The sequence below is a fragment of the Cuculus canorus genome, chromosome 3 (assembly GCF_017976375.1).
Source record: "Cuculus canorus isolate bCucCan1 chromosome 3, bCucCan1.pri, whole genome shotgun sequence".
Lineage (NCBI taxonomy): Eukaryota > Metazoa > Chordata > Aves > Cuculiformes > Cuculidae > Cuculus > Cuculus canorus.
Genome location: NC_071403.1, coordinates 10,069,885 through 10,093,679, shown reverse-complemented (window position 1 = coordinate 10,093,679; position 23,795 = coordinate 10,069,885). Strand labels below are relative to the sequence as shown.

Below are 23,795 nucleotides of genomic sequence, written 5' to 3'. Positions count from 1 at the left end.
AATAACTTACAAACAGCAAGGATAAAGTGTCCCTGAAATTGTCTAACACACTCCTCAGGTGTCATTTCCTTTCTTTGTGAGCATTACTTCCTTTGCTTGGTATTTGTTCTCTTCGTTATGTTCTTCTTTTCATGCTCTTCTTTTCATTTGTGGTCTGTCTTGTGTTTTTGCTGTCCTGTCTCCTGTCTGTTATATTCATTAGCCAAGAGAGCGAGATTTTTTGAAGACCTTACGGTTGGTGAGTTCAACAGAAGCATGCGCAAATGAACAGCATGAGGATGTGGAGGATGAGGATAAGGGGGTAGGTGCCGACCCCCATAACTGTACTAATGTAGTGTTTGAAGTGTGGTGTCTGCTAATGCAAATTCTTAGTTTGGTGTGCTGCAATAGTGTGCTATAGAAAGGACAAAAGAATTCACATTGGTAAACCAGGATAAGTATGTTCACGATGGAGGTACAGTAAAGATGAATTTTTATTCAGCCTTTTTGCAAACAGCTAAAATGCAAATATTCAAGATTTCTGTTTGTTAAACTGTACCAAACTGTGACAAATGTGTACTGGACAACATTATCAAGATGGAACAAAGTCATGTTTTTTAATAACAAATAGGGAAGTACCATAATTCCATTCAACCAAGATTTACTGTTTACTTCCGAACAGTATTGCCCATGTACAAGCAATTTAGACAAAGGCTTGAAGGCTCTCCTTAGTGAAGTCAATGGCAAAAAATTGATTTGTCTTAATCAGAAGCGTCAGTCTACTACACACCTGGTGTATTTGACATAATAGTGGATAATAGTTTGAAATGAGTTAATCCAGATGTACAGATCTATTTGTTAGAATTTATCAAATGTAATAGTTATTTTTTCTGAGCAGATAGGCAAAGAGGAAGTCAAATGACAGCTCTGTGTGGTGGCTAAGTATACAGATTGTTTGCAGGGTTTATTTTTCTTGCAACAAATGCTGAATTGTTGTTTCACTGTATTTTAACCACCTAGAAGGGAAATACCTACTTTTAAAGTGTAAAATGCTCAGTGCTTGTTAGTCGCAGTGAGCTGTATCAAGCCTTTGTAGACCGCATACTATTAGTGTTTGCTAAAGCAACTCGCTGAGGGTCCGAGTGCCGCCTTGGCTCCCCGTGTGTTGTGCTGCAGCTGTGATTTCAGTGGAATTTGTGTGCTTTTTTCTTTTTTTTTCCCCTGAGGCTTAACATAACTCAAACCACTGCATTTCAGCTGTACATTGAAAAAATATTTTCCCTCTGAGATGCTCTACCTAAATATGTTGTTTGGGATTGATTATACCTTCTTTGCAGTCCTTCGTTCCATCCAGGGAAGCCACTCAGTAGCAAGGGCTGCAGGGCTTGATCCTGGACTATTGATGTGAAAAACAAGGGGCTGATTTGAAGGTTCTATAATGGGAATTACAGCTCTTTATGTTTTAGTTTATGCTTCTTGAATTCAACTCCATTTTCCCATGTTTCCTTTTGGCAAGCATCTGATGCTCCACACGGGGGGAAAGGCAGTTGAGGAAGTCTTGGGCTTGTACCGATGTGTTTTGCAGTGATTGTCTGAGGAAATACTCATATTCATGGCTGATCCCTAGCAGTTATAGTCCCCTTCAGTTTGTTGCTGTGGAAGTTTGTGAAAAATCTGAAATAAGGAAGAAGAATAGAAGGATTTGGATATGATGATGATATAAATTTAACTGCTTTCGCGTTGCTGATCTGTGACAGCTAAGTAAAGTTTGCTTTCTGTGTGTGATTCTTCTCCTTGGTGATTTTACACTAACTGCATGCAGTTTTGCCATGTTCCCATTAACATGCTCCTCATGCTTATTTTACAGTTTCTTCTTGCTGGTTTTGACTTTGCTTTGAGAGGAGTGATTTCTTGACCCAAAGTCAAGAGTTTAATCTTACACTCTAGGGCTGTATATGTTGTTTGGAGGAGGGTATTATTTTTATTAGATCCTGTAAATAACCGTTATGATATCAACATATATTTATGCAGTTGTACCAGAAATAAACAACATCCAATCATAAGGTTACATACAGAGGTAAGCATTTTCATTACAGAGTTGACCAGAGCGACATAGAAGTCCATGACATTACTTATATTTTGCTTTGCTTAATATGTCGTCAATCCTTCATAACGATATATTCCAGTTTGTTTTCTGTAGGTAGATTCTTTTAGGGCCTTTTTTTTAGCCCTCTTGGCCTAAATAGTGCATTACAGGGAAACAGCAGTCAGCCTGCATGGATCAAAGTTTTGGTTTGGAATCACTGAACTCTCTTGCCATCCATCATGCTAAAAAATTTCAGCTACAGTTTAAAAACCCCACAATTGTTAAGGCACACTTTTTCACCAAAGGTATTGACTTCATTAAAACTGTAGAGTTTCAAGTTTTTTACGTGGTATCTTTTAAATCAGACTGTTGGTTCTTTTGTTAGACAAGAAAGTCTCATAACTGTTGTTTTCCAATTTTAGCCACGAGAAAAAGGTCGGATGCGTTTTCACAGGCTCCAGAATGTCCAAATTGCACTTGACTATTTGAGGAAACGCCAGGTATGGTGAAAATTTTGTTAATGGAAATTTTCTCATCTCTAGCTAATAAATAAAATAATATGCCCTGCTTTGTCTTTTATGCGTGTTGTGTAACAGCTGCTGGGGTGGGCTCAGCTTGATTTTGTGCTTGAGAGGGTTAAGACAGTTGTGGGAAAGGTAGCTTTACACCACCGTTTTCTGAGCAATAACATCAGCACACTCCACGTGGTGTACGATGTTAAAGAGGAGAGAATCACGGGTAAGATCCTCAGGAGCTTTTCACAGTAGATTTAACTATCAAACACTGTCTAGTGTGCAGTTTAGTTCACAATCAAATTTTTAGTGCAAAATGCAGATTTAAAGAAATTAGAACATTGTAGGGAGGATCCTTGTTTTGATTATATTTGCTTATATTACACTTTCTCAAGCCTTTATCCCGATGAAAGCAAAACTGGTGTCCTAGAAAGGCAGCACAGTCATGTGGACTGTGGAAGATTTGGGCTTAATTTCACCTGTATCTCCTTAAAGCCAAATACTTGAAACCCACACTGTGTATTTCTGCGTTTTTCTCTTAAATACTTATAGGATTCTTGCTTTCTCCCTTTGCAAAATGGCAATAATAAAAACTGTCCAGGCGTGGATGGAAGAAAAAACTGTACCTGTATCCATCCTATCCGAATAAATTGACACGGGAAATCTACTTTCTGATTGGTTGATACTTTGGGGTTTTTTTTAAGTTTATTTGCTACTTAATAGGCTTGAAAAAATAAGAGGTAGGAAACCACAGACTGGTACTTAATTTGGTGATAAAAAAAGATGTCTTTTCATATTCTGAGTGAAATTGCGAACTATCTTCTGGGTCACTGAGTCATGTGCGTGCACTGAAAATGCAATCCTGCTTCGCTGAGTTCAAAGCAACCTTTTCCTGTTAACCTCAGCGAGCCATTGAACAACTACACTATGAAGTAAATGAATGATTACTTGAAATGACAGTCACCATAACATTTTTCTGCAGCAAGACCTCGGGACTTGTGCTGCACCATGCCTTGTTTATGCATGACAAACCTTGTGTCTTAAAATGTGGGAGAGGTAGAGTCAGGTCATCCTCATGTTTGTGAACATGCAGATGTTGAGGGGAACCACAGGTCTCCAACATACGGCCGGCGACTGTGATCTGAGGATTTTTGTGCTCTTTGGCTTTGCAGTTTCACGAACATGGTTGTATTCTGCTGTACACAATGCTTGTAGGACTTGGGTCTTGGCAAGCTGACAGTGGGAATTTGCATTTGATTAAAGTTTCAGCCCCCTATTAGGTGTTTCTAAACTGTATTTGGGAGGTAACTTGCTCAGGTTAGCTGTATAACCTCCAAATACAATGCTTTCTTGTGATTGTAAGGCAGAGTTCCTACATATCGATAATTTTGAAGTCTGACGGGTAAAAAACAAAGAAATAAATAAGGCATATTTGACTATCTTGTGTTTGGCAAGACTCTACAAATGGTTTTCATAATGTAGTGGGAGAGAAAGATTTGGATTTGTTTTTAATGTCTTTTTGAGCTATAGAATACACTCTCTTTCTTCCAGAGAGTGTTTTTGGTTTGTGGTTTTTTTTCCCCTTAGTAGTTTATGTCTATTAGATTATGTCTGCGGATGAAGAGAAGGACACGCCCTTGCATGTTTGGTTGATAACAGGGTATATGCTAAAAGGCTTGTGCATGTTAACTTTACAAACATAATGCATTTTAACTGAGTAATCTTTAATTGCTAAGCTGTATGGATCACAGAATCACAGAATCACAGAATCACAGAATCACAAGGTTGGAAAGGACCCATTGGATCATCGAGTCCAACCATTCCTAACACTCCCTAAACCATGTCCCTAAGTACTTCATCCACCCGTTCCTTAAACACCTCCAGGGAAGGCGACTCGACCACCTCCCTGGGCAGCCTGTTCCAGTACCCAATGACTCTTACTGTGAAGAATTTTTTTCTGATATCCAACCTGAACCTCCCCTGACGGAGCTTCAGGCCATTCCCTCTAGTCCTGTCCCCTGTCACTCGGGAGAAGAGGCCAGCTCCCTCCTCTCCACAACCTCCTTTCAGGTAGTTGTAGAGAGTAATAAGGTCTCCCCTTATGGATGCACCATATGTATAGAGAAATTAAATGTAATAATAAAATATTACAAAGGAAATAGTATTGTTGGGCTCACTTTGGGTGCAAGTATTGGAATGGCAAAAATCTCAGCTTTTGTTTTAATCTTATTAACCATTTCATGTTTACAGCACTGTGAATGAGTACAGCAGCAGAAGTGATAATAGTTGTCATTATCAATCTATTGGTTATTTAAATGTGTAGCTAAATTCCTGTTGTTGTCAAGCCACACCATTGTGTTTTAGCAGGCCAATTCTCCTGTTGCTGAATTCTTGCTTTGATTCTGGGAAGCGTGGGGAGGAAGAAACACAATAATAGCTTCCCAGGTGTCAGCACTGCCCTGAGCCTGATACACCACTTAGACATCATTGTATTCTTGTTACTCTTTCCCCTCTGGCATACCTTGCCCTTCTGCCGTGGACCGAGGTCAAGGGTATTTGGCACAGGGAGCGCATCTGCTGGTGTAGTGACAGCTGAGGAATCTTCTCAGCTCGGTGTGGGTGGGAGAGGGCAATTCCTGGCAGTCTGCTTACAGCCAGAATGCAGTTCCTTTCAGCTTTTGCAAATTGATAAAACCAACAGAGTTGGCTTGGGAAGTGAGTTATCCATCCTTTGTAGTCGTGCCTGTGTAATGCAGTATGTATTTGTGGATATTTATTTCAATTTTGTCTGCATTTTCTCTCTCCAATGACAGGTGAAACTGGTTAACATTAGAAATGATGACATAACAGATGGGAATCCCAAGTTGACTTTGGGGTTGATATGGACCATAATTTTGCACTTTCAGGTAAGTCTAGTTTTGCTTGACTGTTTGTTTTTCATCAGATTCTTGTGTACAGTTATGATGTGTCAACTGAGAGAGGACTCCATGTGGGCTGTGCAAGAATATAGGTTAACTCTCTTCTCTAATGTGTATCTGAAGGGTTTGATGGTGTATCTCATTTAGTGTTGTAAACCGAATACATTGTTTATTTGCTAATTTCCTGTCTGTAGAACGAGACAAATAGCTTGGATTTTGAATGTGAATAAAAAAAGTAGTTGATGGTATTCCTTCCGGCATTTGGACAAATGAGTCATGTTTTATTCTGCGGACTTCTTTTGACAAGTTTTAAATTGTATTATAAAGCTGTACAATTTTTTTTCACGGTGGATCTGAATTTCTCTGGTGATACAAGTACGTTAGCGAGCCCTACTCTCAGCCTTTTCAAGCAGTCCCTAACACTTCATTGTTTGTTTTTAGCCTCAGTGGCGGGAATGCGGGTCACACTAGGTGGCACTCTGGTCATTGTACCCTGGTGGGATTGTGTACAGTATAATGCAGCCTTACAGTGTGTGGTGTTAGATTGCTCCTCAGAATGAGGCTTTCACAGTGGCTGTGGCTGTAGATGATGTAATTCAGATGACAGATAATTCCCATTTAGCGACTGCAGCATTGTTAGCAATGACCTCCCACTGTGCAGGCGTTTTAAATGATCAGAAAATTACAGGATCATACAGGAAAAGCGTGGTTCACTTAGGGGTACCCTGCACTGGATTTATAACTGGGGAAAAAAACCAAACCCTCCCCGAATAAGGTGCCAGAATCTAATTTGCTTTTCTGCAAATCCTGATGAGGAACAGAAGACATTAATAGAGACAGTATGGCCCTGATCTAAACAGGGTACATGGATAACTAAGCCCAGGCCAGTGCATAGGGTAAAGGAGAAAACACTAACTGCTCACCACTAGGGAGGAATCATAGAATCACCAGGTTGGAAGGGACCCACTGGATGATCGAGTCCAACCATTCCTAACACTCCCTAAACCATGCCCCTCAGCACCTCGGCCACCCGTTCCTTAAACACCTCCAGGGAAGGTGATTCAACCACCTCCCTGGGCAGTCTATTCCAGTGCCCAGTGACCCTTTCCATGAAAAATTTTTTCCTGATGTCCAGCCTGAACCTCCTCTGGCGAAGTTTCAGGCCATTCCCACTTGTCCTGTCCCCTGTCACTTGGGAGAAGAGCCCAGCTCCCTCCTCTCCACAACCTCCTTTCAGGTAGTTATAGAGAGCAATAAGGTCTCCCCTCAGCCTTCTCTTCTCCAGGCTAAACAACCCGAGTTCCCTCAGGCACTCGTCATAAGGCTTGTTCTCCAGCCCCTTCACCAGCTTCGTTGCTCTTCTCTGGACGCACTCCAGAGCCTCAACATCCTTCTTGTGATGAGGGGCCCAGAACTGAACACAGGATTCGAGGTGCAGTCTCACCAGTGCCGAGTACAGAGGGAGAATCACCTCCTTGGACCTGCTGGTCACACCATTTCTGATCCAAGCCAAGATGCCATTGGCCTTCTTGGCCACCTGGGCACACTGCTGGCTCATGTTCAGTCGGCTGTCAACCAACACCCCCAGATCCTTCTCCTCCATGCAGCTCTTCAGCCACTCTTCCCCCAGTCTGTAGCACTGCATAGGGTTGTTGTGCCCCAAGTGCAGGACCCGGCATTTGGCCTTGTTAAACCTCAAGCTATTGGTCTCAGCCCAGCGGTCCATCCTGTTAAGATCCCTTTGCAGAACCTCCCTACCCTCCATCAGATCCCTCAGCTCCCTCTTGTCATGTCACTCTTTGCTCCCATATTACAGAGAAAGAAGGCTGGGCTTAAACATATTTAAGCATGACCCACAGAACAGGTGGTGATTGAATGTTGCTACATTTTAAGAAATAGAGATTGTTAAAAGCTTACTAATAGAAGCAGTTAATTAACCTTTACTTGATGTATGTTTTGTCTTTCCGAACCTGATGAATAGGTTTCTGCAGGATGAAATTGTTAGTTTTTCTCACTGGCTGAAACACAGGACTTCTGATGCAATTTTGGGCACTTAAAAAAAAGTGGTAAAAATCAGTGTTACTAGTTAGAGCTGTAAGAAATGGTGAGAAAGAAAATAATTTCTATAAAGTAACTAATTTAGGTGAGCTGGTGTGACAAGAATTTTCCCCTTTAAGTTAGCCAGCTCCATATGAAATTATAGCTGAAACATCCCTCTGTCCTGATGCTCAGTGAATATCGGCTAGATCTCTACTAGTACAATTCAAGTCTTGCAGATCTGTCAGCTTTTATTTTTTTCAAAATAATGCCTTAAAAAAATCAGTGTTAAAATAATTTTAAGAATCAATAGTTAGACTCATAGAATCATAGAATAGCTTGGGTTGGAAGGGACCTTAAAGATCATCCAGTTTCACCCCCCCGCCATGGGCAGGGACACCTCTGACCAGACCAGGTTGTGCAAAGCCTCATCCAGCCTTGTGTTGAACACCTCCAGGGATGGAGCAGCCACAGCTTCACTGGCCAACCTGTGCCAGTGCCTCACCACCCTCATAGTTGTTCTTGGGCTAGATATTAAGCCCCATTAGTAAATATGAAGTAACCGAAGAACAGGATTATTAGAAAAAAAGAATAATATTTCTGTCTTTTTGCTGTTAATGGCTGCAGTGAGAGATTTGTAAGGTGATGCAAGAAACACATTCTGTGCTGACCTGTGCTACCCTGGCACTTGCCTGCACAGCACTTCTTTCGAAGTATACGTCAATTTGGTGTTGTTGACACCCGTAAATGGCTGATTTGGGTTCAGAATATATAAGGAGTTCAGAAGAATACGTGTACTTACACCTCACATGATTCTTTCAGCTTCACTTAAATTTTGAATGAGGGAAAAATCTGAACAGAAAAGTCTAACAACAGAATCATCACAGAGAGATGAAGTTTCATGAGAATAGCTGTGCTTATGCATGGAATAATCCTGTAGATACCGGGAAAGTTACGGTGCGAATCAATTTGAAGTGAAGACATCTAAATCCAGGTGCTCATGGGGAGCTGTGTTCATATGCATTAAGTGTCTGAATTGTGTTTATAATCTGATAATCTGAGTGATCGAGGTTTAGTCTACACAGCTAGTATAGCCTAGAGAGTGAGTCAACTGAGCAGCTACCAGACGCTTACTCCATTTGACTAAACATAAACATCTGTGGTGGCGGAGATTTATGAGACACTCAGGTGAGTATGAGAAACATGATGTAAGTCTTATGGGAAGCCCAGTATTATCTGGGTAGAGACAGATCAGGCAGGAAAACTGCATCTTAAATGGTGGTAGGCGTGTCTAGCAACAGATTTGAGGCCTGGAGGGCTAGGGAATGCGGTGGGTGTAGAATCATAGAAACATAGGATCATAGAATCACCACGTTGGAAAGAACCCACTGGATCATTGAGTCCAACCATTCCTAACGCTCCCTTAAACCATGTCCCTAAGCACTTCATCCACCCATCTTCTAAACACCTCCAGGGATGGTGACTCCACCACCTCCTTGGGCAGCCTCTGCCAGTGCTCGATGACTCGTTCTGTGAAGAATTTTTTTCTGATATGCAGCTTGAACCTCCCCTGGCAGAGCTTCAGGCCATTTCCCCTTGTCCTGTTCCCTGTCACTTGGCAGAAGAGGCCAGCTCCCTCCTCTCCACAACCTCCTTTCAGGTAGTTATAGAGACTAATAAGGTCGCCCCTCTGCCTCCTCTTCTCGAGGCTAAACAACCCCAGTTCTCTCAGCCGCTCCTCATAAGACTTGTTCCTCAGTCCCCTCACCAGCTTCGTTGCTCTTCTCTGGACACGCTCCAGAGCCTCAATGTCCTTCTTGTGGTGAGGGGCCCAGAACTGAACACAGGATTCGAGGTGCGGTCTCACCAGTGCTGAGTACAGAGGGAGAATCACCTCTGTGGACCTGATGGTCACACCGTTTCTGATCCAAGCCAAGATGCCGTTGGCCTTCTTGGCCACCTGGGCACACTGCTGGCTCATGTTCAGTCAGCTGTAAGCCAACACCCCCATGTCCTTCTCCTCTGTACAGCTCTCCAGCCACTCTTCCCCCAGTCTGTAGCGCTGCATAGGGTTGTTGTGCCCCAAGTGCAGCACCCGGCATTTGGCCTTGTTGAACCTCATGCCATTGGTCTCAGCCCAGAGGTCAAGCCTGTTCAGATCCCTTTGCAGAGCCTCCCTACCCTCCAGCAGATCCATAGTTCTTCCCAGTGTCATCCGCAAACTTGCTGAGGGTGCACTCAATGCCTTCATCCAGGTCATTGATGAAGACATTGAACAGGGCGGGACGCAGTACCGAGCCCTGAGGAACGCCACTTGTGACTGGCCTCCAGCTGGAGTTAACTCCATTGACCACCACTCTCTGGGCCCGGCCATCCAACCAGTTTTCAACCCAGGAGAGTGTGCGCCTGTCCAGGCCAGAGGCTGACAGTTTCTGAAGCAGAATGCTGTGAGAAACTTTGTCAAAGGCTTTACCGCAGTCCAAGAAGACTACATTCGCAGGCTTTCCCCCATCCAGTAGTTGAGTCACTGTGTCGTAGAAGGAGATCAGGTTAGTTTGGCAAGATCTGCCTTTGGTAAACCCATTGTAAACCCTTTTGTAAACTGGGCCTGATCACCCGGTTCTCTTGCATGTGCTTCATGATAGCACTCAAGATTACCTGTTCCATGACTTTCCCCAGCACTGAGGTGAGACTGACAGGCCTGTAGTTCCCCGCATCCTCCCTGCAACCCTTCTTGTAGATGGGCACAACATCAGCCAGCCTCCAGTCTAGTGGAACTTCTCCAGTCAGCCAGGACTGCTGGAAGATGATGGAAAGGGGTTTGGAAAGGACATCTACCAGGTCCTTCAATACTCTTGGGTGGATCCCATCCGGCCCCATAGACTTGTAGGTGTCTAGATGGGCAAGCAAGTCTCTAACTGCCTCCTCTTGGATCATGGGAGCCTCATTCTGCTCCTCTAACTCCTGGGTTTGTACACAGAGGGAACAATTTTCCTTGCTATTGAAGACAAAGGCAAAGAAGGCATTAAGTACCTCAGCCTTGTCCTTATCCCCTGTCACTGTTATTCCTTCTGCATCCAATAGGGACTGAATATTCTCCCTTGTCCTCCTTTTCTTGTTGATGTATTTGTATAAAGATTTTTTATTATCTTTCACAGACTTAGCCAATTTGATTTCTAGTTGGGCCTTAGCTCTCCTGATTTTTTCCCTGCACGATCTCACTTCCTCCCTGTAGTCAACCCAAGACACCTGTCCTTTCCTCCAAAGCTCATAGACCTTCTTCTTCTTTTTGATGCATCCCACAATCTCCCTGCTCAACCAAGCTGGCCTTTTCCCCCGCCGGCTCCTTTTCTGGAACATGGGGATGGCTTGCTCCTGAGCTGCTAGGATTTCATTTTTGAAGAGCGCCCAGCCCTCGTGAGCTCCCTTGCCCTGAAGGACTGTCTCCCATGGGACTTTGCCAACCAACCTTCTGAACAGACCAAAGTCTGCCCTCTGGAAGTTTAATGTGACTGTTTTGCTAATCCCCTTCTTTATGCCACCTAGAACTGAAAACCCTATCATCTCATGATCGCTTACTCCCAGGCTTCCCCCAACCGTCACATCCGCCACAAGACCTTCCCTAATTTCAAACAGCAGGTCCAGGAGGACACCCTCCCTTGTTGGTTCTCTAACCAGTCATGTGAGGAAGTTGTCTTCCACGCACTCCAGGAACCTCCTAGACTGTTTCCTTTCGGCTGTATTGTACTCCCAGCAGAAAGGTGGAGCAATTCAGATCACTTGCCTAGAGTGCCTATTCAGTTCTCCAGCATAGGTCCTTAGTGTGATCTGAGGTGACGCATCATATCCAATAGGATATGCAGTGGGAAGCAAGTTTCCTTAGGTCCTGTGATGTCTGCTGTCCCCGTGTAGCTATTTCAGATAGTTTTAAGGGTCTCAAATGTTCTAGATGGTCAACTGACTTTCTTGTTATGCCTCTGCTTCAGGGTGTGAAACATTGCTGTTCTGGGTCCTTTGATGGCACTAAGTAGATCTCTAAGGCTTTTGATTAAGTTTCCCAAAGATAGGTAGCATTTGAGTGGCATCAGTGACGTGCTAGAGTATCCGGGACGTGCACGGGGACTTATCTGATGAGACTCGTGCTCTTCTAGACTTACAGTTGGAGACCAGCTAGGATATAGCAGGATGTCTCAAAGAGCTCTAGAAGCCCGTATTTAGACAACTAAATCCTGCCTCCACTGTATCAAATGGTCTCTTCAAGACCTAGCCAGCATGTAAACATGTATATGTAGATGCCTACATCGAACTTTCTTAATCTGAGCTACCCCTTAAAATTTCCCAGCCTTTGCAGTAGTTAATCTCTCAGCTGGTCTAAGAAGCTGATTGCCATGTGGTGTTACTGTCTCTGCTGCATTGTTTATGTATATTCTAATAACACAGCAACCTGGGAGGTAGTCAAGATGCCAGGCATTTTTTTTTGGCTCTTGTTCATGGCTTCTTGTTTCTCTGACTCATGGCACTTATCTGAAGGATAATATTTCCTCAAAATAGAAAATCCTTCTGAGTGTTGGAATAATTTAGGGGAAAGATGCGATAAACAAAAAAAAAAAAAAGATTATATGCATTTAAGGATTATGTTTCTCTTGGCACCTAATTTATGTCTAGAGATGGTTATGGCTTTGTGACTTGGTACCCCAAATTATATAAATATAAATATTGTTTTGAGTTATACCACTGACTTTTCATAGAATCATAGAATTGCTAGGTTGGAGAAGACCTTTGAGATCGTCAAGTCCAACTCTACCTGTCTACTACTAAACCATATCCCTAAGCACTTCATCTACCCATCTTTTAATTAACTCCAGGGATGGGGACTCCACCACCTCCCTGGGCAGCCTCTGCCAGCACCCAATAACCCTTTTGGTGATGAAATTTTTCCTGCTGTCTAATCTGAATCTCCTCTGGTGCAGCTTGAGGCCATTCCCTCTCATCTTATCACCTGTCACTTGGGAGAAGAGACCAACCTTGCTACAACCTCCTTTCAGGCAGTTGTAGACAGTGATGAGGTCTCCCCTCAGCCTCCTTTCTCCAGGCTAAACAACCCCAGTTCCCTCAGCTGCTCCTCATAAAACTTGTTCTCCAGCTCCTTCACCAGCAGCTGCACAAATGCAGAAACTGTATGTTCTTCTGTGTCCCAAGTAATTACATCTAAGATACAGAAAAGATGGAATGGGAAATCTGGTGATTTAGTGAGTGAGTACATTAGAAAATAATTTGTCCTGTGGGTACTGAAAATCCCTGAGACATGTCTGTTATTAGGATTTAGGCAAGCTTTCGCTGTATGCATTTCACGTGCTTTTAATATTGTGTGGCTTTTAAAAATTTCATTTTCATAATGCAATAACTACTGTAAGATGTTTTCCTGGCACCTGTAGAACATGCTAAATCAGATTACAGTATTTTGTGTAATTATAGGCTGTATCTATAAATATCCAAATTAATACTTGAACAAACTCCTCCAACACCCATTACATTTTCAGTGATGACTTTGGAGATGAGGTACTGTAAATGAAAGCAGAATTTGGCCTCAATAAGTAACCACAACTTTAGTAAGATTATTTCTGTGAAAATTGGTGATCATTTATTTTCAAACCACTGTGAAGCTCTTTAATCTAATGAATGTTAAATATTTAGAATAATTTGCAGTTGGTTGATAAAAACATGCCGAAACAAAGCAAAACCTGAAACTTAAAGCTTTCAGGCATCCAAAATTAGGCCTTTATGAACTCAGACCTTAAAAAATTTCTGCAGCTTCTAAATCATGATTCAGTAGAGTTTTTCTGCTTCAATTTCATCATCATTTGCTACTCAGGAGGTGCCGTGAGACACTTTTCTTTCTACCCTCTCCAACTCCCTGCCTGTCAGGCCTCTTTGCAGGATGCTGCTTTTCAAGGCTCAAGTGGGTAACTTTTTTGGCCAGAAGTTAACAGGACTGTCCACTCCCCTCTGGCCGATGGCTGCATTCTCTCAGGCCTCTCTGGCCCACGTGTCACCTCTTCAGATTTCCCTTCTCAGCCATCAAATACGTTTTTTAGCTGCTGCCTCCTTTAAGCCTTCAGGTAAAATTCATTCTTTATCAGTGTACCCTGAAGCAGTCTACAGAATCTGTTCATTTGGTCCAGCAGATCTGCAGTTAACCTTTCACCCATGTTGGGCAAAAGGGTAAGAAGGATGGATTTGTTTGTAGATGACTCAACGTGAGATAAAGGACCACAACCCAGCTGTTTCTCAAGTTCCTGGTGCCCCTTACCACGGTTCAAAGCCTGCAACACAGGTAGTAAATTTGAAGCACTCTTGCCTTGGTTGTACAAGGTGGCCAGAGGAGGAGACAGATCACCCGTGGTGGCCCATTCCAGTAAATGATTTGCAGCAGGCAGAGGAATAATGGGATGCTTTGGGATCCGTGCACCTTCCTTTGCTTCAGCTGCTTTGCTGCTAAGTTTGTGATGGGGTCATCATGAAAGAGACATGCCATCTGCTTTTCTCCTCTCTTTCCTGAGGTGGCTCTGTAGATTTGGAAGAGCTGGATCTGGCCTTCACTCAGTGTCCTCCCGGCACCTATTTCTGCTGGGAGTGCTGGCTGTTGGTGGCTGACTCTGAAGCTTGCCTTTGGTCTTGCCCAAGCCATGGTTCTTGGAGCCCAAGGATTGAAGTTTAATCTGCCTCTGCTTTAAAACAGCTAGAACAGTTCAAGATCTGATCTTCTCAAAGATTTAAAGATTGAGCTTTGGGGCCAGTTGTCTAATCTCTGACTATAAGTGGTCGTAAGGTAGACTGTATTCCACCTGGAAGCTGCAATTCCCAATCATTAGCCATTGCAGCATATGATGGGGTATCCTCTTCCTGTATTTTGTTCCTTGGCTGAGCTCCTGGTTTTCTCTTCCTGAATTCTTCAGCAGTTTGAAAAAAAACCCTGAAATGCTAACTCTCGGGTAAGAAAATGAATGTGGAGTTCTTGGAATTTCTAGGACTCATCAGAATCACAGTGAAAATGAGAGGCAGTAAGGCTCATTGCAAAATCGTATTTAGACTTCCTCTCTACAAATAGTGGACTGTCTGTAGCAGAATAAGATTTATGAGCAGTTAACTCATCCGTTTGATTCTTTTTGTCCTTAATCCCATAAAACCATCAACAAGGAACACATTCCTCTTTTTGTAAGCTATCTCACTGGATATAAAACCTCTCCTGTTCAGCTTTATGACTTTTGGTATCTCAGTGGTACCTGAAAGCTCTTCTTTCAGATTTTGAGCACTGGTTCCTAGGACAGCTCAAACAGCTCTAAGTATAACCTGTATTGTGTGCTAGTAAGCCTTTATTTTTCGTCTTGTTGTCTATCGTATACTGCTATAATTTTCACTTTCTCTTTGGCTTGTGTTTATCTCTCTGTCATTCTGCATGTGACCTTTGGGCTGTGCAACAAAATGCCTGCTGGTTATCTGGTATGCTGTTTTAGTATCATGCAATGACATGTCCCATTTGTGCTAAATGCTCCGTTGCTTTTCCTGTATTGCATAAACAACAACAAGAAAAAGAGGGGCCGGGGATCTTCAATGCAAAATTACCTGAAATGCATTCCTAGTAGGCTTTTGATCATGTTATTCTAGGATAAAAGATGCCAGGTGTGGTCTAATTGGCAAAATGGAATAACCTTTCTTTTATAATATTTGCTAACTATATGAAACCAATAATAAAGCATGAATTAGCAGTGAACAGAGGATTAATGGTTTCAGCATTTTGCAGACTAACAAATTGATATTTAACTACATTGCCACTTGAATGTATAATACACCTGTTCCATGTTAAGAGTATAATGCATTTCACAGTCGTGCTTGTCAAGTTAAAGAAATCTTTGGTTAAATGCAAACTCATACAAATCCATGTGAGCTATTCCATGTTTTGATGTTAATCTATTGTTTACTCTGTCTTTATGTTAACCTCTTGTTTGTGATTAAGCAGCCTCTAAGGCAGATCAAATTGCAGACAAGTGTTGGTCTAATCCTTTAGTTATGTTTTACTTCTTAAGATTTTATGCACAAGAAAAAAGTCTTTTGCTAATCTCCCCTGAAAACTTTCCAGCATTGGTGAGCATAAATTTGTGTGTTTGGGGATTTTGGTTTCTTTGTTTTGTTTTGTTTTTTAAAAAAAACAAATGTACTCCATTCTCCCCCAACAATCCATCATAGTGTTTTTAACAGCTTTGATCATCTGGATCTTTGGCTTTAGCCAGTGCTGAGCTTCCATTCAGTTCTAGTCAGGTGTCTTGAGACAAAGCCCCTGGTGTGGTCGGGTCTTCTCTCTGTTGTGGTCATTGTCACAGGCTTCAGTTGTAGTCTCTTTTAATGCTTTGGAATATCATATTTCTTTGTTTTAGCAGACTGGATTTAGAAGACCTTTCAATTTCCTTTTTCTGAATCTCCAGTGTAATCCTGTTGTTTCTGTCTCTTTCCTTGCTGAGAAGAAAGTTAGTACCTTAGAGAATTTCAATTAGGTGAAAGTGGCCATTTTGTCTTTAGTTACTCACATTTTCATTTATCATCTTCCCTTATTCCATGTTAAGGAATAATATGATTTTTTTAATATAAAAAACCCACAGCCAATATAAGTGCAATTTGTCAGTTCTTTTGTCTTTGAGCTTTTCTTTGTTTCTAGAACATAAGTGACTTCTAAAGTGACTGTAAAGTTACTTATTGTTTAATGGAAAAACAGGGAACAACAGAAAGAATTGTTAATAGGGAGGTGAAAGCCTTCTCAGGAACAGCTGCTAAGTATCAAAAATATTTATTTCTTACCTATTTCTAGGAAGAAAGGAAGGCATAACTACTATTAATAGTCTGTAGACATATTTGAAAAGTATTTATTCCTAGCTGATATTTAGAAATCATGGAATCATTAGGTTGGAAAAGACCTTTGAGATCATCAAGGCCAAACGTACCTGTCCACTACTAAATCCTATCCCTGAACACTCCATCTATCTGTCTTTTAAATACCTCCAGGGATGGTGACTCAATCACCTCCCTGGGCAGCCTCTGCCAGTGCCAGAGAACCCTTTCTGTGAAGAAATTTTTCCTAATGTCCAGTCTAAACTTCCCCTGACGCAGCTTAAGGCCATTCCTTCCTGTCCTATCAACTATCCCTTGGTAATGGTTACACGCTAGGAATAGCTGCAGACACACCTTGTGTGTTTAACACGTTTGACCTGGAATATCCAGCACTAAGCCAGGATTGTTGGGAGCACTAAGCCTGTAACCAGTGTTTCAGAACTGATTATTTTATTCTTGCTGTCTCAGGTTTTTTAATTCCACTTCAGAAGCCCCTGAGTTTCTGAAAAAGTGAATTACCTATTGTCAAGGAAAAAAAAAAATGGTTGAGGTTTTAGGTATATGTGAAAGATATGCGAAACCAGAGCCTTTATAAAGTACTGATTACATTACAAACCACAGATTGTCGGCTGTAAAATAACAATATGTGTTTCTTTTGACCAGTCTTGAGTTAAATTTGATTCGACATTTTTATGACAGCCAGAGTGACACCAGTTTGAACAGAAGTTTTGAAATAACAGAGAATACTTTAGGGACATTTTCTCTTTGGAAGAACGTGGTATTGTGCCTATTGTTAAGCATGTAAACAGTTTTAAAAAAGTTTATATTAAATCATGTTCCATTGAAACTCAGATAGTCTGCTATAATTATTGTTTGGAAACCTCAGTGCCCATGTGTCTTAATTGAAATATGCACTTGCACTGGAAAATTTAAATTTGCACTGTTTTGAAGGAAATTCTTAACTCCTGTGAAATTTGTGGATGAAGAACAACATTGCCAAGGTACTTCTGTTTACTTTAAAATGTTTTTGATTAGACAATATAGCATGAAAACTTGCAGTTTTTCCATCAGATGTGGACACTGGTCTTTAACCTTTTACATAATGTCCTCTCTATCGGGATAGTCATAACAAGTCTTTTTTTGTAAGAGTAATGTAATATTTCAATATTATTATAATATATTTTACCATAATTTATTATTAGTAGACTTGTTATTATTCAACCAGAAGCTATATGCGTGTGAAATTAAATCAGTCTCAGTCCGTTGCACTGCAAAGTCCTTGAATCATCTTTTCTGCTGACAGAGGAGAGAGGGAAGTGTATTTTCAAGCTTAAAAGCCATTTGTTTGTACAAACACAACGACGTCATTTGCAAAGACTATATTTTTATCTTTTTTAATGTGCTTTTCTGTTAATTAAAAGGGTGGGCAGGTCGAGACACAACTCAGTCCCATGTAGATGTGTGTTGTAAATCAGCGAGTCCTCTGGGCCGTGACTAAAAGCTACTTTTCTAAGCTAGAACACAGCTTTTTACTGTGAGTAAAGGGAGCAAATGTCACAACTGCACCTGTAGGTAACCAATGCTATGAATGCAAATACAAACTGAAGCCATGAAAGAGAGCGTGTCGTGGCATAAGAGCGTGTCAAAGGCATCTCCTTTGAAAAGAAACATGTTAGCATTGTGTCCCTATGTAGCTGCCCATCTGTCAGTGGTGCAGGGTATTCTGAAACAGCCTTCTAGTCTCTTAGTGTCATGATATAAAATTTTCTAAGCTTTGCTGTCAAATTTTACCTCTATGTCCTGAGAGTGAGCATCAGTATTGGAAATTCTGTGGAGGGTGATCCTACTTCTTTGCTGTATTATTCATTCTAGATCCCATCAGTAAAATGGCACAGAGTACTGCTGTGGAACTGGCCCCTAGGGATAAAGTCGCTGGGTTTCATTATTGCAATTCCTTTTCAAATAAACAAGGGGAACTCAATGGTAACACCTGATAATGCTTGGCAAATCACTTGGCAGTTCTTTCTCAGCATGAGAAACCATACACATCTACCCCTCTGATACATGTTGTTTTTAGTAGGTTTTATATATTGGTAACAAAAAAAGAGCTGCGGCTTTGAGACTTAGGTATTTTTCAAACCATGTATGTTTGCCTTTTGATAGCTTCGATTTCTACCTTCATACATAGTTAGATACTTCTTGGCTGTTGCATTCAGAGCTACACAGAGATGCCTACAGAACAGCAGCATGGAAGGAGGATAAAGGACCATTTTTCTGAACAGTAACCTTGTGGACAGTTTTCTAGATAGCCTGGCTCTTACGATTTTCCCTCTTTATCTGCCAGAAGATTTAAATCTGCTGCGAAATCCCATCCCGCAGTATACAGCACCACTGCTCTGAGCAAGCTGTTCTGGTTGTATGAGAGTAGCGAAGCTTCAAGTTATTTATAGCTGACAAATCAGTGAAAAAAACTCACATCAACCACTACAAAAACTCCCCATACAAATAAATATTTGACCCCAGCAAGCTGTCAGAGCAATCTCTGATCCTTCACTTTAATCTTCCTTTCTGTGGATCATTGGATACGTAATAAAAACATAAGAAGTGCAAAGCAAATCTGCTAACTAAATCCCTGCTATTTGCCGTGCTGCTTGCTTTTGGATTTGGAGTGTAGCTAATAGTTTCAAAGGTTGCTGCAGAGTTTTCTACTTTATCTTACTTGAATTACTAAGTGAAATGGGAAGTTAAAATGCATGCGAGAATTTTCTGTTGCTCATAAGTGCAGTGTCATCTCTGGGAAAGGCCATCAGCATTACAGCCCAGCACCAAAGCACTGATGTTTATTTAAGAGGATTGGTGGCCAGAAATAAGCCACAGTGTCTAATCAGACACAGGCCCTGCCTGGGCATCGTGCCACGACGTTTATTGCGTGTGCATTTCTCATAAGCAAAATGGCTACGTACTGAGAAGGATGGATGTGAAGTCTGGAAGAAATTACGGTGCAAACGGCGATTCTTAACTTTCTGAGGAGGATTTAAGTGTATGTAAATATACCGGGATGAATGAGACTGTGCGACTGTGAGTTACTGAAAGCCAAATGGGGAATGTCTGTGGATGTGTGCGGGCTGAAAAGGAAGAACAGTGTTTAGATCCTGCCAAAGCTCCCTTAAGTCCAGCTAAACATTCCCCTGGAAGAAAGTATTTCAGAAGAAAAAGGAGAAAGAAATCAACCGAGGAGGCACCAGATTCAGTGCAGGTTAAAGAAAGTGAAGAAAAAAGCCAGTATGAAGTGGGAATTTCAGTAAACGCCGAAAATTGTCCCAAGGCTGTGGGACTGGCTGATTCTTTCCCCCGGAGAGTGACAGCAGCCGGTAATGCTCTGCCCGTGAGTACAGACCTGTCGGCTGATCTTGTTAAAGGAGAAGTTCTACCAGATGAAACAAAGAGTGATTCTCTTTGTGGGGGCAGTTTTCATGGTGATAATCAGAGGCTCAGCGAGTCTGATGAAACAGAGTCATGGTTAAAAGAACAAGACAAGAGGAGTTCAGAGAAACGCTGTACATGGAGAAGGAAATACGCCGAGAATGGCAACAGGACAGAATTAGCATTCCTGAAGAAATCCAGTGGTCTTTATTACGGAAAAGCAGCCAGCTTGGATTCTGCTATCCACCTTTTAGGTAGACGATGTGAAGAAACTGGGTTAAACATAACTTCGTGCAGAATTGTTGAAGATGTCCCAGAAAGCCATAAATCTGAAAAGTTATGCCACTTGCTTTCTGAAAGCAAAAGTGATCCACTGCTTGAACAAAAGAGGTTTTATTCTTCTGCTGCTGTGCATTCCCAGTTGTCAAAAGAAAAGGCATTGTATAGCATTCCACCAAACAGGAGGAAGGTAAATATTTTGACACTGCATTATACTTGAAAGGTAGCTAAAAATAAGTATTGGAACAGTAGTTTTACTGTTACAAAAACATCTTTGCTTTGCTATATATAAGCCTTTTACATATGCTATGATACTAAAGGCAGTCATAAGACAGAATATATATCATCTTTTTCACAGACTAAGTAATACCTCTATACTTCAGGAGTGTTGATGTCCCCTTGTGCTGTTTTGCTGTCTGTAGGTAGATTTGTTTCCCAATTTAGGAAAATATTTTCATGTTAAAATGGTTCTAGAAAGTGGAGTGAATTTTAGAGTAGTTCAAATTCCCATTCAATATCTGCAGTAAGTTTTCTTATCAACTCTTCACGGTCTTGTAATTCCTTTGGGTCTTGTATCAAGCAAAGGAATATTTCTAATTCTTTTCAGTTATGACCAGCAAGAAGTGAAGATAGATAGAAATATGAAGGCATCTTGAAATAGAAAAAGTGATCATAAATCACGTTAATAGGTTGGTTAAATACACTGGTTTTAAAAGATCTTTCCTCCCAGACTGTCTGTATGACCTATTAATATTAATTATTGAAATTCCATCTTCCTCTCAGGGTAGGATTATTTTCCTTTTACAGTAAAAGTACAAACTTGGTTGCAGAATATCAGAAGGAAAGCAGATTTTTTTTTCGGTGGGTATCCATGCTTACCATTTCAATCTGTATTACCAGTTCTGCCTCCCTCATCTTCAGCACAACTGAAATCTGTAAGTGTGGGTCAAATGCTGTTAGCAGGATCTGGTCCAAAACTGATTCCCCTTGTTCAACAGGGATATCTGACCTTTGAGTTGAGTGAACAGAGGGAATGGACACATGCCAAAGGTACTCTTTCCAGCAAAGAGCTAACTACATTTCTGTTTTTATATCATTTACTTTTGTAACAGGAATCAGTGAGCTTAGTTTTTAAATACAGATAGCACACCCAGTTCCAGCACACAGTACACGCTAGTACAAATAGACTCCTAATATGCACTGAGATCTTTGCCCTCTTAATCTTAGCTGGAATTCAGGAACGGCTTAGGGATGTTCTTCGGTTTGAACAAAACTTCATTACTGAGTATAAGAGTACGAGGCCTTGTCTGTTCAGCCAAGCACGGCTGCTTTTTCCTGTATAATCACAGTAATACAACTTCTGATATTGCTGCAGTGATTACTGCAACCAGGCACACCCCCGTTGTTACCGTGGAGGGAGGGGGGCAAAGATGAGTCTTTTGTTGAACATCTACGTCAACACTGAGACTTGTGCTGGTGGTAGCGATGAAACACTGCATAGTGGTATAAATATGAAATCTACTGACAGAGTAGGCTAAAACACCCAAGTTGTTGAAATGCTGGGGACTGATTTCTACAGCCCTCGTTCCTAATACAGGAAGGTGACTTCCTTGAGCAAGATATGCTCTGATACTGTTTAAATGTAGGGCTGCCCTAGATCAGATGGCAGCTTGCATTAAGGTCAAGAAGTTGTGAATCAAGGCTGAAAGAGGCATTCTGCAGCATATTCCTCCTCAGGGATGTTTTAACATGATGCAGGTAGAGTGAAAAATCAAGGCTGTAGTTTTGGCTTCTCCACAGAGGGTACTGCTTTTGTGATATTTGATGTCTCTTGTGTTGAAACAAGCCATGGTTTTTATTCAGTATCAGCAAAAGCTACCAGGTGTCGGTGGTTGTCAGCTTGTGTCGAAACCAATGACGTATGTGTATCACATTATCAATCATTATCATTATTCTTCCAATACTTGCGGTAGTTTCAGTTCTGGTTTATGAAAAAAAAAAAAGTCTATTATATAAAAAGAATCACTCACCTACTTCCAGTACTCAACTGGTGTCTTGGCTGCAAGTTCCTAAGCTGTTTTTTTTTTGCCATGCATCTACGTAGTGTTTGATACAGTGGATTTCTTTTCTCATCTGCAGTACTAATAACAAGCTTCAAAAAGGAAAAAATTCATTTGGGTCAGATCAAAGGCAATATACCTGTTTTTGTTTAAAAAAAAGTAGATTATTTGTAATCAGTATATGCAGTAGAATACTTCTTGGCTAAGTAGTTGTTTGTTATTGCAATTGTCATTGCAAATAGTTGTAAGAGAACAAGAGACCTTCCAACTGTGTTCACCATCATATAATGCTGTATCGTGTATTCACATAGTACAGTTAAGGGAGGTAGAGATGCCAGTTGGCTGTCTGGAATGTGGTTTGCAGGGTGAAGGTGCAAAAGTCAGGAGTTCTACTTTATTGGGATACTATTATTTGCTTCCTTGTGATATTCACAAGAAGCAGGTGCAGTGCAATCCACCTTAAATGCTGGTGAATGAAGGAGATCTATAATCATTGATGGAACTGCAAAATTAGGGCTGGAAAGGTTCCAGATGGGTCATCTAGGTCATCTCTGTACCTGAAGGCAAGATAATTTAATGAAAAACACTCTTGACTGATACTTGTTCTTCTGTGCCTGCCTTATTGGTGGTTTCAGATACATCCTGACTAATTGTTCTAGTGCTTATGGGTCTTTTGTATTAAAAAGTGGTTTTAGCTGAAAACTCTTTTAAAGCACATTAGTTCTTTTCCAGTTTCCAGAAGAGTTGGTTTATTACCTTTTTTTTTGCAACAGCATTTTACCTATTTAAATATCACATCTCCCCTTAGTTTTCTGTAGTTTAGGCTAAATAAACCCGATTTTTCAGTCTTTCCTAGCAGATCATGTATTTTTAGATCTTAGCTGTTCTTGTTTTTCAATCTGCTTCAACTGATCCAATATTTTTTGAAGGGTGTTGCCTAAAGCTGGGCTCACAGCTCCATGGAGCCTTGCGAGAGCTGAATAGGAGCATTTGAATTTATGGCCAAATGGAAACTTACAAAGTCCAACTGTAACGTCAGGGGAGATGACTTCTTGTGATCACATGCAAGTTCAAATTCCATTCGTATAACTATACTTTCCTCAACATGCTGTCAACAGTCCTTTTCAAATACTACTTGTAGCTAACTACTTACTTTAGGTGGAAAACAGCATTTTGAAATCTCTCTCTATTTATCTACTTTTTTTTCCCTCTTAGTTCTTCTTGTTCTTCAGGCATTTTTGATTTAGGGCTAGCTGACATCAGAGTGCGTTTCATTATACATCTTACACCTCTAGCCCATTATATACTTTTGTGTAGTTAAGTACATGATGTCAAGTTTAGACTTGCTTCGAAACATCTAGGATAAGATGTAATTGGAGGGAAGACTCCATACTATCTATACCAGTCTTGTTCTTATTCTGTTTGAAAAATGAGCCACAGAAATCCAAGCACCACTGTTATCTATTTTGGGATGTCTTCCCTGCTCTGATCTCTGGACTCAAAACTTCATCACTTAAATCAGTGCAAGCAAAGAGCTTGAGGCTTTTGGTGTACAGATTGTATACCGTGTGATGCAGAGGAAACTTAAAGGCAGGGAAAAAAACACTTGCAGCAGCAGAGA

General features: G+C 41.2%; 1 protein-coding gene across 1 annotated transcript in view; it reads left to right on the top strand.

Annotated features, from left to right (window-relative positions):
- The window catches only part of LOC104065316 (dystonin), a 320,467-nt gene that overhangs the window by 124,169 nt on the left and 172,503 nt on the right, over positions 1-23,795 (top strand). Inside the window, 2 exon segments of the mRNA XM_054061292.1 lie at positions 2,488-2,565; positions 5,391-5,483. Of these exon segments, the coding sequence (XP_053917267.1) occupies positions 2,488-2,565; positions 5,391-5,483 (171 nt within the window).